This window comes from Macaca fascicularis, chromosome 8 (assembly GCF_037993035.2).
Source record: "Macaca fascicularis isolate 582-1 chromosome 8, T2T-MFA8v1.1".
NCBI lineage: Eukaryota > Metazoa > Chordata > Mammalia > Primates > Cercopithecidae > Macaca > Macaca fascicularis.
In genome coordinates, this window is record NC_088382.1 from 91,534,482 (window position 1) to 91,548,332 (window position 13,851).

The 13,851-nt window shown below is 40.8% G+C and overlaps 2 protein-coding genes across 3 annotated transcripts in view; one reads left to right on the forward strand and one right to left on the reverse strand.

The window, feature by feature from the left end:
* The window catches only part of ZFAND1 (zinc finger AN1-type containing 1), a 31,286-nt gene extending 25,888 nt beyond the window's left edge, over nt 1-5,398 (reverse strand). For both annotated transcript variants that reach the window (XM_073999061.1, XM_073999055.1), the window contains exon 1: nt 5,203-5,398. The gene's annotated coding sequence lies outside the window, so the exon portion shown is untranslated. The remainder of the gene's footprint in view (nt 1-5,202) is intronic.
* Nucleotides 5,399-5,486: 88 nt separating this feature from the next.
* The window catches only part of CHMP4C (charged multivesicular body protein 4C), a 29,507-nt gene continuing 21,142 nt past the window's right edge, over nt 5,487-13,851 (forward strand). The window contains exon 1 of the mRNA XM_005563628.5: nt 5,487-5,819. Coding sequence (XP_005563685.1) covers nt 5,630-5,819 — 190 coding nt within the window. The 5' untranslated portion in view covers nt 5,487-5,629. The remainder of the gene's footprint in view (nt 5,820-13,851) is intronic.

Genomic DNA, 13,851 nt, shown 5'->3' on the forward strand with positions numbered 1-13,851 from the left:
CCTTCTCTAATGCTAGGTGCAATATCTGTCCAAAGTTTTTTGTTTTTTGCCCAAATTAAGATGGGCCAGACATTTTGTGAGAGTCTTTGCATACCGGTTCTGAGATTTGATGCTTTGATTCGTTTTTGTATTATCAGAATGATAACACAGATTCTTGGATCTAGGAAATGTGTTTCCAAATATTTTCATATGCTGTACCATCATTTGGATATTTTACCACTTACGTTGTATTTCTTTATGCATTCATTTATTCAACAAATATTGATAGAGTGTCTACAGTGCGCCAGGCTCTGTTATAGGAATTGGGAAAATACTGGTGAAAATAAAACAAATAAAAATTCCCGCTCTCAGGGCCAGGATTCTGGGGATGGTGGGGAAGCAATGGAAAATAAGAATTTAAAAATGCAAAACAGTGTAAGATAGATAGTGGTAAGTACTATGGAGAAAAAGCTGAGAAAGAGGATTAGAGTTCTTTTGGGGTACAGAAGTGAGACAATAGGGTTGCAGTTTCTGATATGGTGGGACAAAAATGTGATAAAGATCTAAAGAAGGTGAAGAAGGGAATGAAATAGGTGTCTGGTGGCAGGTTTCTAGGCAGAGGAGCAGCCTGTGCAATGACAGTATGCTTGGTGTACTCCAGCCAAAGTGAGGACACTGGTGTGGCTGGAGCAGAGTAGATGGGGATGTATGGATAGGGAGACAGAGGTGAAGTAAACTTAGGGGTCAGTATTATTTCATGTAGGAGCTTGAAGACATTTGTGAAGACCTTCGCTTATAATTGGAGTGAGGTGGGAAGTCACTGGAGGTTTTCGTCTCCGTCTCCATCTGTTTGCTATGTAGGGAGGCTGTAATAGGGTCAAGGTATTTGTAGAAGAGTCAGAAGTCTAGTGGGATAATCTGGGTGAGAGATGACAGTGGTTTGAAGCATGGTGCTAGTTATATTGGTGGTGGCCAGTGGGCAGGTTTCCATCATAGTTAGAACTCACGGGATCTACTGATGGATGGGATGTGGGTCAAGGTTGATTCCAAGGTTTTTGGCCTGAGAAAAGGGAAGCCTAGAGTTATTAACTAAGAGGTAGAGGAGCAGGATTGGAGAGATTAGGTGTATTTCTTGATTAGGTACAAATCTCATGTGATTGTACTCAGGTATAGTGAAACTCTAGAGGTAAAGGAAAGTGTAGAAATCAATTTTAAGTAGGTAGTACAGTAAGAGTAGCATTGAAGTGGGGGCTATATTTCACTTCATATCCATTAAATGGTTTACATTTAAGTCTAATGAAGTTCAGGATTTTTTTTTTTTTTTTTTTTTTTTTTTTTTGAGATGGAGTCTTGCTCTGTTACCCAGGCAGGAGTGCAGCAGCATGATCTTGGTTCACTGCAACCTCTGCCTCCCAGGTGCAACCATTTCTCTGCCTCAGCTTCCCGAGTAGCTGGGATTACAGGCGCCTGCCACCATGCCCGGCTAATTTTTGTATTTTTAGTTCTCTGCCTCAGCTTCCCGAGTAGCTGGGATTACAGGCGCCCGCCACCATGCCCGGCTAATTTTTGTATTTTTAGTAGAGACAGGCCTTCATCATGTTGGCCAGGCTGGTCTCGAATTCGTGACCTCAGGTGATATGCCTGCCTCGGCCTCCCTCCCAAAGTGCTGGGATTACAGGCGTGAGCCATCGTGCCCAGCTGAACCTTAGGATCTTTAACTTCTTTCTGATCAAGGATGAACAAAGGTATGAAACACACGAATAAAGAGCTATGCAGGCAAAACCCAGTCATAGGCACCATCTACCTTCATTATGAGTTATGATAATCAAACTTTTAATTTTGCAAAATTGTAATTTTTTAAATCATAGCGACTTTTGTACTCAAGTGTGACTGAGTATTATATACGATGGATATTTGGTTCTAAGAAACAGAACTGCTGATAAAAAGAATGTGTACACGCTTGTTGAGCTGCTTAATAAATAACTATTTGATGATGGTTCTGCAGTATGTTTAAAGGCAATCCTTCTTCTGTTGCTTTAGAGAGTTCATTTGGCATTCTAAAAATGGACATAATTTCAGGGGGTGGCCAAAATGTATCAATTAGCCTGACAGCTAGGTCTTTTTAACAGATCTATAAATTTCCAATTTCCTTTGCCCTCTTAACCATGGTAAATCATCCTGAACAAGATCGTTCTTTTGAACAACAGCCTCCTTATTAGCTGAGATCAATTGAGATTAGAAAATGAAAAATACACTAGATGCTAAGAACTCTTTATGAAACCACATTTGTAGGATGAGTATTGAATGAAGATTAATGTGTTATTTTTGGCTTCTAAATCACTGATTTAAAAATTTATTTTCTACATCCCACTGCTGGATTAAACACTAATATATATTTGGTTGGTTTACTTGCTTGCAAGTATTATCTTTTCCTCTTTGAGCTTATGGATTAATGGAAGGAAATGATTTTTAATTTAATTGTATCTTGCTTTGCACACCACATGTGTTTCTGAAAGAGCTACACACTAAATTGGTTAAATTGATTATTTTTTCCTATTGAATTACAAATTAATGACTAGCTTCTTTGTTTTAATGTCTGATTGATTTTCATTTGCTTTTTGAATAAAATACAGGATTCTTAGCACATCATGTGATCTGGACTTATGTGATCTGGACTCTGTCTACCTTTGTAGGCGACCTCACCACACTCTCCTACTCTCCTCTTCTATCTCTAAGCCCCAGCGACACTGACCTTTTCTCAACCCCTAGTAATTCAGACTCAAGATTTTTGCACAAATTGTTTAAAAGTTTTAATTCTCCAACATTCTTTGCTTTATTAAAAATTTAGTACACATAGTACATTGCTTTCTTAATTCTCCATCTTCCCTTAGCTAGAAAGTAGGCTCCAAAAATGAATGTATTTTCGTCTTTTTATTCACTGCTGAAACTCTACATCTAAAAGTGATGAATAAATGAATGAATAAATTGATAAATGAATAAGGAATTCCTTATAATGGAATAAAAACTTCCCTTCTCTAAAACCAGGTAACTTCTATTCATCATTCAAATTCTAGCTTAAATGTCACTTTTTCAGGCCACTCTTCTATGACCCTAAGACAAGATCGAGTTCCTCTATTATTTATTCTTATAGATCCTATACTTTTCTATATAGTTTATTAGAACTCCAACTTATAAAGTTTATTATTTGTGAGATAATTTGCTTAATTTCTGTGTTCTCCCCTAAGCTGTAAGCTCTGTCGGGACAGAAAATGTTTCTTACTCTTACCTGTATCCCCAACACTAGCACAATGCCTGGATCATAGAGACACTCAATAAGCATCAGTTGAATGAAACCATAGATGTGTGGATTAAGCAACTCCTCAGTTATAACTTTGTCTCTCTGTTCTACTGTCCAATGTTCTCACAACAAAAAAAGTAATTAATGAACCCCAAAAGAATGCCTTAGTATTCTGGATAAGTTCTTATTTCAATGCACTCCTCCATGAATTCAATAATGCTTGGAGGATCCCTTAAAGATAATGCCTAATAATTACCTCTTCACCCCATGCTATTTAATTAAACAAATACTTAATGAGTTTTTCCTCTAGTCCAAGTTGCACAGAGGGAAATAACATCATGTAAATAGTGAAAAGACCATGCGTTTTCAAACAGAAAGATCTCTTTCACTTTTGCTGCCTATTAAATTTGGTTATCAACTGAGCCTTGGGTTCTTCATCTGTCAAACAGAAATAGCAATACCTATTTTGCAGGGTTTATGTAAGGATTAGTGATAAGTATATGTATATTGACAAGCCTGACACATAGTCAGTGCTCAAAAGATGGCGGCTGTTATTACTGTCACTGGAAAGTAAGCTCTTAGAGGGCAGACTACACTTACATTCCCCGTACCTTACACTCAATAAAGGCTGGTTAAACTGACTAGCAATGGGAACCATAGCAGAATATGTGCTACTTCTCAACTCTCAAGGGCCTTAAAATTCTAATCAAGAAAATACACTCCAAAACATATTCATGAAATATTCAGATAATAAAGAAAAACAATACTTATTACAACCTATAATATACATGAAATTAGAGCAAAATGTGTGTTATAGACCATACATGCTTTACATGGCCAGCCAGGAAATGATAGGCGGTGGCTGGCTGCAGTTACTGTGAAATGATGAGTTCACATTTTTGTGTGTTAGAAGATGCATACCGTAAGCCTCCTATGAAAGTGTTCAATTTCTTTGGCAAAATTTTATGCTATCTATGCCAATGTTGGATAAACAGATTAACTTGTGGCTTTATGTTTGTATGCTTGCAGACAAAATTGGGTTATCGATCTTGTGTATCAAGGTGAACTTGTCAGAGGAATGGGTGTTTTTTTTTTTTTTTTTTTTTTCTTAAACAGTGGCTGGCTAACCATTACAAATAGGTTCTGATGATGTTGGGTAATACTGCTCAAATAGGGCTGTATTATGCAGAGCACATGGCAATCCTTGAAAACTAAAACAGACAATTCCACTTCTTTGTAGTGTGCTTGGCACAGGTTTGCAGTTGTATTGCATCATCTATAAGCATTACATATGGCTGTCCTTTCATCTTACCAAATTCTTTGCCAGCAGATCTAATAGATGGGACTGAGAAGTGAGCATGAACAAAATAATGTTTCTCTTCTCCAGGATATTCTCTACTTTTTGTTCCTTAGGTATCTATGTAATGGCATTTGACACAGAGCCAAACACAAAGGCAGCCCCATTTAAGGTTTTTGATACATTGACGATCATTCAGAAAACTTCAGATTCCTAGTTATAGAATTGAGTCCAACCACCAACACACTTCAGAAGTCCTGACGTTAGGAAAAGAGATGGCCACCATCTTTAACCCACTTCAAGTCCTGTAAGGATGATCTAGAATCTACTTTGTGCCAACTAGCGGCCAGGCACACATCAACCTGCCCAGACTACCAAATGCAGAAACAAGCCCAGTAGGAGCAACTGCTCCTAGGTTGCCCACACACCTGCATCCTAGTGGCAACAAATATCCTGGAAGCCTTTGTGTCCACACACTCATACCTACATGACATACGCTTAGAGGAAAAGATCTGAATATTCTTATTCACAAGAACAGAGGCCTGAATACAGGAACACTATGCTCACGCACACACAAAAGACACGCATGGAATAAAGCATTTTGCGTATCCAGCCTTGCGCACTTAACACTTTCAGGTCCTGCACAAGACCCCTGGACATCGGTTTGCTTTTCTTTGAGCCGTTCACAAACTAATTCCTCGTTCCTGGGAGAGTCCCTAGTGTGGTTTAAGCCAGCTTCCCACGGTCTTTGTCGGTCTTTTCAACTTTTCTCTGCTCTCCCTCAACTCCCAGAGGGCCGGGTGGCGCCGGCCAGCCGACGTCCCAGCGGTGCCCTCCCCGCCCAGCCGCTGTGCCGCGGGGCGGGGCCGAGTTGGCAGCCAGGAAATGCCCTGGAGTGTGTGTCACCTGTCCAGGACGACTTGTTGATTCCCAGGAGCGCCGCCTTTCCGGTCTGGGTCCCCGAGAGGACTGCTTTGCTCACCTGTCCCCTCGGCACGGCCCGGGGGAGCTCCCGACAAGTCCCCGGGATCGCTCTCCCTCCCAACTCCACAGCAATGAGCAAGTTGGGCAAGTTCTTTAAAGGGGGCGGCTCTTCTAAGAGCCGAGCCGCTCCCAGTCCCCAGGAGGCTCTGGCCCGACTTCGGGAGACTGAGGAGATGCTGGGCAAGAAACAAGAGTACCTGGAAAATCGAATCCAAAGAGAAATCGCCCTGGCCAAGAAGCACGGCACGCAAAATAAGCGAGGTAGGCTGGGATCTGGCCCACAGGCAGGAGCCCATCTGCCTTTAGCCCTTCCCTTGGGGACAATCGGCCCACACCACTGAGGTCCCCAGATGGCCGGGTTTGCTCTTGCAGTCTTTTCTTGGGACTGGTACTGACTCTTAGGGCCCTGACTAGGGTGAGCTGAGCTAGACGCTGGCACTTATGGCAAAATGTAAGCGGCCGCTAAAAATCCCAGTAATCAAGATGAACAATACTTTAATGCAATACCTAAAGGACTCAGAACCAATGCCAAGAAAGAAATGATGAAGAAAATATCAAAATTTTAAATAAAGATAGGATTGGTATTTTTTTTTTATTTGCCTCTAGGTCTTATATTGTTATGTACAACACTTCTTTATTTAAAATTATTTTTTATAATGTGATGATTTGTTCATCGTGGATTTTTTAATATTAATTTTGAATTTTAAAAATATTGCATTAAAATATTATCTGTCTTGATTACTGAGTGTTTTTGCACCCCTGTAAATTTTGCTCCTGGTTCAGCTTTTTCTAGGCCAGCCTTGCTGACTCCAACACTAACTATCAAGTTTTCTGCTGTATGTTTGTATATTAAATTACACATTTTAACTTGCACGTAAATCTTCAGCAAAGCATATTCTAGCGCATTGTGGTTTACCTTGCTCTTCAGCTGTGGAAAGCTTTAGTTGGATGTTCGGCAGTTGAAGTCTTAAAAAAAAAAAGAGGAATTAAATATTAAATTTCCTATCACTGACTTTTGGCACACACCAGGGACTTTGAGTTAATAATAATTCTTAATGTTCCTGTTGCACCTCGAACACCTGTTCTTTGCCAGAGTTAATTGATTGCTTCAGTATACAGCTCCTTCTATAGGAATACCACCAAACAGCACCTGTGGCACAGATAAAAACTCAGTGAGAAGTTGAAGTGATTTGCACTTGTAATACAGGTTAATGGCAGACCCAGAAAAGGAAGTGGCAATATAGGACTCTGCTTACCACCAAACCCAAATATTTGCATCCTCAAGTTGGGCTTCTTTAGTCATAATGAAACCTTGGGAAGATTTTGGCTCAAGGATTTGGCTACAGGATGCTGCCACTGTTTAATGCAGGAAAGGAAGGATGTCTCAAGGAGCTGACCTTGAGAACTCTGCCTCTTCCCGTAAAAGTGTGACAGCTGAATTTATGCCTACTTACTACCAACAATAAAAAGGCTGTTTTATTGCGTATAACTTTTGCCCATATTCTAGCCTGTTTTAGAGGTAAGTACTGATTTCTACTTTTACTTTGTGTCTGAAAATATTCTGGGAAGTTATTCAATGGCAATTTCTAAAGAAAGACCATGTCATTATGGCTTGCTAAAAATGTTGTTGGTCATTTTGTAACTTGGCCCTTCCTCTTCAGTTTGATACACACTCTGACATTTGTTTAGTGTCTGTCAAGGGCTTTCTTCCCTTTGCCATCTATTTGGATCTGTGTATAGCTTTGTCTACCATGGTTGCTCAGCAAATATTGGTGGTGGTTGTTGTTTTGAGACAGAGTTTAACTCTTGTTGCCCAGGCTGGAGTGCAATGGCATGATCTCAGCGCACCGCAACCTCTGCCTCCCAGGTTCAAGCGATTCTCCTGCCTCAGCCTTCCGAGTAGCTGGGATTACAGGCATGTGCCACCACACCCAGCTAATTTTATATTTTTATAAATATAAAATTAGTAGAGACAGGTTTTCTCCGTGTTGGTGAGATGGGTCTCGAACTCCCGACCTCAGGTGATCCACCTACCTTGGCCTCTCAAAGGGCTAGGATTACAAGCATGAGCCACAGCGCCTGGCCAACGTTGGTTTTAAAAATCTGAAAAATTGACCATTTCCTTTTAGGAAGTGGTAAAAATGTAAATTTGCTTTCAAAGATAGAGTGCAAAATAATATGGGTTTTATTGATTTTTTTTTTCAGAAGTACCCTTCAATTGGCAATGCACAAAAAATGATCTCAGTTTGACTTTATGAATAAAGACAAAAAATTTAAAGACAGTGCTAACTAAGACTATCAATCTAACTTCCTTAAATCAAGAAAGTTATAGATGCAAGTATGAAGAGCACATAACTTGGGGTTTTTTTTTTTCTTTTTTTTTTTGAGACACGATCTTACTCTGTCGCCCAGGCTGTAGTACAGTGCCACGATCTCAGGTCACTGCAGCTTCCACCTCCTGGCTTCAAGTGATTCTCCTGCCTCAGCTTCCCAAGGAGCTGGGATTACAGGCGTGCACCACCACGCCCAGCTAAATTTTGTATTTTTAATAGAGATGGGGTTTCACCATGTTGGCCAAGCTGGTCTCAGACTCTGGACCTCAAGTGATTCTCCTGTCTCTGTCTCCCAAAGTGCTGGGATTACAGGTGTGAGCCACTGCGCCCAGCCCTAATTTTTAATAGAAAAGTCATTAACTTTGTCCTCGGAAGCTTCACTGGTGTTAGTGTCTGGAAACTCCCAGAGCTTCTAGAGTGACTCTAGGAGTAAGAAGAGGCTGATTAGCATGAGGTCATCTGTAATCTAAGCTATGGAAAGAATTCAATCTTAGGCCCATGCATTGGTAACACGCTCAGTATCAGTACCTTCCAAATAAACCGGATAACTTCATATACTTCATAACTTTGCATACACAGTTACTGTCTTCTATTAGCCACCAAGTGATATAAAATAGTAAAATAAAACCTGATATACTTAGTACTAAATGGTCCCTGTGTGACACAATGCCGTTGTTAGAATGGCTGTAATTTAAATGATAATCAGGGTGACATAATTTATGTGCAATTGAAGTTTTATTATTAGAGATAGCTGGTCAGCTAATGTATTCTCTGAATGGCCAGCTAACATTATACCAGAGAAGGCCACACTCCTAGTCACTTCAGATTCTTCAAAGATCAATTTCTCTACAACAACAGAAGCTTTGACAGCATTCTAAATGTCAAAAATGAGTTTGACTGGTAAAATGAAAAACTTTTAATTAGCATAATAAATGTTAGAAATGGGGCGGGACATGGTGGCTCATTCCTGTAATCTCAGCACTCTGAGGGGCTGAGGTGGGCACATTACTTGAGGTCAGGAGTTTGAGACCAGGCTGGCCAACATGGTGAAACCCCATCTCTACTAAAAGTACAAAATTAGCCGGATGTGGTCGCGCATGTCTGTAATCCCAGCTGCTTGAGAGGCTGAGGCAAAAGAATTGCTTAAACCTGGGAGGTGGAGGTTGCAGTGAGCAGAGACGGCACCATTGCACTCCAGCCTGGGCGACAGAGTCAGACTATGTCTCAGTAAACAAATAAATAAATAATAAGTAAATAGATAATTGTTAGAAATGGGATCTCACTGGTGAATTTTTTTTGAGACAGAGTCTCACTTTGTCACTTAGGGTGGGTTGCAGTGGTGTGATCAGGGCTCACTGCAGCCTTGACCTCCGGGACCCAATTGATCCTTCCACCTCAGCTTCCTGAGTAGCTAGCACCACAGGCATGCACTACCACACCCAGCTATTTAATTTTTTTTTTTTTTTTTTTTTTGTATAGGTGAGGTCTCCCTATGTTGCCCAGGCTGGTTTCAAACTCCTGGGCTCAAACAATTCTCCTACCTCAGCCTCCCAAATTGCTGACAAGAGCCACTGGGCCTGGCCTCACTGGTGAAATTCTAGGTATTTTAAATATGTGGATTGCTAAAACAGTTTAGAGACACTTCCAATACCCTCGCCACCCCACCCCCAGGTATAAACAGGACGTGAATCTACTAGGTGTATAATTAACTTAACACTAGAATGGTGCCTGAAACTAGATCTCAAATCAGTGCAGTGTTCAGTCTTTAGTTTAGGTGGGTTTCTGATGGAGTGCACCTCTAACAGGGCACAGCACCTACCAGGGAATGTTGCTGTCTTCCTCAGTGAGCCTTTCATGCAGGGTGAATGGGAGCACCTAAAAGTACCTAGAGTTGGGACTTCATTGAGCTCATGGGACAGGTTGGCAAATTATTGTTATATGCTTGCCAGTGTATGTTTGTTTAATAATGTGTATGCAGAATTTAGTCTGAAATTTGCTTTCATTACAACTCATAGCAAGGTAGTACAGGGGTAGCTAATTCTTCTCCCTTCAAATTTATTTGGCAGTTACCATCATCATCTACCAAAAAGAACCTGAGTAAACATGAACAAATTGATTTTGCAACACTTACTATCCAAGGCTCTGTTGATCCAAAAGAGTAACAGTTGGAGCTTGAGTTATAATTTGGTTAAAAACTCTAGGAGGCCAGAGATTCTTGAATGCAGTTTATTTAGATTACTATGCTATAATTCTTGCTTTATAGGTAGCAGTCTACTTTGTGGAAAAGCAAACTTTTAATATATTATTTAATTTTTGTTCTACTTCTTCTGAGCACTGTATCTTAAAGTCACCTGGATGCATGGGGCCCACCCCCATTTATTCTGATATAATTGACTGGAGTGGGGATCAGGCATCTATTTTTTTTTAAAGGGCCCCCACCTGATTCTGACCTGTGGGCCAGGGTTAAGGATGGGGAGCCTAAATCCATAGGAATGTTAATGAGGTGGAAAAACAAGATCTGTTGCTATACCAGTGCTTCTGACTTCAGGGTCTAAAGGGTATCAATATCTCAGCACACTGTAGAACTCTCCTGCCACACTGATCACACTGATCTGTCAATACACACCTTACAGGTCACTATTCCAACTTTATTTATTTATTTATTTATTTTTCGCTTAAATATAATATCCCTATCTATTTTTTTACACATTTAATGGAAAGTATCTTGGTGTTGTAGTTAAGAGCCTGGGCTTCAAAGCAGACAGCCAAATAAAGTCTTACGTTTGATTTCCATCCCTGCCTGGCCACTTAGTAGCTCAATGACCCTAGACCAATAATTTGGCTTGTCTAATCCTGTTTCCTTATCTGCATAATGGCAACGATGACATAAATCCTTGGAGTTGTGGGGATGAATGACATTATTGGGTAAAGCATTTAGTGCAGTGCTTTAGAAACATTAGCTCTTGGTATAAACTAATTACATTTTAAAAAGCTGTACTTGGCCCAGTTTTTGGCCACATTTTGTCTTCTGGAATACCATCAAATAAATCTACTTCATCTGTCCTATGAAGGCCTTTCACATATTTGATGACAGCAATCAATTCTTCAAGTCTCCTGTTTCTTGCCTACCTTTTCCACCCTCTCAATGACCCCTTACCCTGCTGAGGTTTTCTCACTAGGGGCAGGTCAAGGATGAGGCAGGTGAGATGCCTAGGACACAATTGTGTGACCCTGAGAGTGAGTGCCTCCTTGTAGTTTGCACCCTACATGCCTCTTTTTCCCTCTCATCCTAGTCCTAGCTCTGTTGCTTGCCTTATCCCAGACTTAGCAGCAACTTCAAATATGTAACTATGTGAAAATGAGTGGATCTAGTCTGGCATTATTTGTGGGCTGATTAGGATTAAGGGTTGAAATGGAGAGAAAGCAAATTTGGCCAAAACCTCTACTCAGTGTCATTACACACGATTCCAGTGAAAATTGGGTTCGGAGGCTGTTCTATCTCTTCATCAGGTGTCCCTTTGGTGAAGTGAGTCTCCAGGACAGAGTCCTCTATTGAATAAGCGCTCTCACTTTGAAGCCTGAGCTGTATTGGTAAGGATGAATTTGCTTTCAGAATCGTGATGTGGACTTGATCTTCCTTGGAGAGAAGGAGTGTGCACAATCCTACTTTTAGCTCGTGGGAAGAACCTCCTCAGTCTCTTAATTTTGCTTTTTATTATAGTTGTCATAGAACTCAACTCTGCAGTCCTCAGACACTGCAGATCAGAAGGACATCTGTGTAAAGAGAGTCAGCTAGTTAGTTGAATGTCAAACTAGTGATAACAAAACCATGGCTCAGGTTAAACAACACAGCCATAGACTGCAAGAGATTGATGGAAGTTCCCTTGGGAGATATAACTTACCTAGTAACCTCCATTCTTAAGACAGTCTCTCAAAATGTGGTACTCAGATCACCTGCATCAGAATTCCTTCTATATTTCACTCATAAGTATTCACTAAAGATTCTAATTTAGTAGGTTAATTATAGGGTCCAGAAATCTGGACTTTGAACAATTAACTCAATGACTGCTCCCCAGTTTGAGAATCTATGAAGTATTATTCAATGAGCTATTAAACTGGAAGGGATTACTCTCTATTTATTCTGTTTTCTTCCTCACCCATTTTTATTGTTTTTCCCTTCCTCCATCATCACTCAGATAATTGGATGAAATATCTTTCCACCTTTCCCTCTGCTTACTCTTTTTTTTTTTTTTTTCTTTTTGAGACGGAGTCTTGTTCTACCAGGCTGGAGTACAGTGGCATGATCTCGGCTCACTGCAACCTCTGCCTCTTGGGTTCAAGTGATTCTCCTGTCTCAGCCTCCTGAGTAGCTGGGACTACAGGTGCGTGCCACCATGCCCAGCTATTTTTTTTTTGTATTTTTAGTAGAGACGGCTTTTACCCTGTCTCAGACTTATCCAGTATTCAAATTAGAACCAGGCATTAAAATACCTTGTTTTGTGTGCCTTTGATTGTCTGATTATTTTGTACCATACTCAGTATTCTAGGGCCTGGGGAAAAAAGCAAAACAAAACAAAAACCAATGAATGAAAAAAAACTCTTATCCCTGGGGCATTAACAACCAATACCTAGGCCAGATCTTACTCCCAATCAACTACCCCTCTCCTGGAAAAGATAGATCAGTGGAAACATGATCCTCCCCTCAACCTTCATCCCTAATTTCCCTCCCTTACCAGAGGCTCCACTTGGGCTTTCACCCCACAGTGGGGAAACCTGAGACATGGGCACCTAGCCCCGGGGACCCTCTTCACTTAAGCTGTTGTTTTAAACGCTGAGCTTTCCCACCTCCTCCCTCTCTTCTCTGAGATGTTGCAAGGATCCAATATAGACCAACACTGCCCTTGCACACTTAGGTACTGGCCAGCACAGAGTGGCCTGGGCTTGTTATGTCTTTTGTTCTGTTAATACAGTCTCAATTTGAATATGATTTTTCAGATACCCATGTCACTTGCTTTTTTCCCATTGGATGTGGAAAGAGTTAAAACTCCCAGCCAAATTACTCTCCCATGGAAATCAATATGTTCAGCTGCATTTAGTATTTGACATTTATTTCTATTAAATATCCTCTTATTTTTAGTTGTTTTAGAATTAAGATTTTAATTCCAATTTTATTGTCTTATATGCAAGCTATTTCTTTGAGTTAAGTTAGCCACAAATTTGATCTGCAGCCTCTATTGTTGTTGTGGAAGTTGTTGTTAAAACATTGAATAAAACAGAACCAACGACAGAGCCTTGGCATGCCACCAAAGACTGCATTTCAGGATGGCCTTTGCATGATAGCAACCGTGTTTCATCAGCTGAGGTGGCAGTCCCCAACCCTTTTGGCACCAGGGACCAGTTTCATGGAAGACAATTCATCCATGGCTGTTTCGGGGTAGAGGGGATGGTTTTGGAATTAAACTGTTCCACCTCAGATCGTCAGGTGTTGGATTATTATAAGAAGTGCACAACCTAGATGCTCGCATGCGCAGTTCACAATAGGGTTCTGCTCCTTTGAGAATGTAATGCCGCTGCTCTTGTAACAAAACGTGGAGCTCAGGCCGTAAGGCTTGCTGGCCTGCCGCTCATTTCCTGCTTTGCAGCCCAGTTCCCAACAGGACACGAACCAGGGTTTGGGAACCCCCAGAGCTAAGGCGTAATCCAGTTCGACAGATCAACACTCAATGAATTCAGGTGTTCATCTAGCTATAAATACACCTGACCCACATTTCTAGTCCTTATCATCTTATTTCTCCAGCTTTTTCTCTTTTATTCAGCAATGCCCTCAATATTCCTTGTGAATAATATTCCTAAAACTGAACTGTATTTACGCACCTGGGGTTCACAAATGTTGGCTTCTGAACTGAGAGTATGTTACCTTCATCAGATTCTCTGGAGAGCTTTTAAAAAATGCCACACCA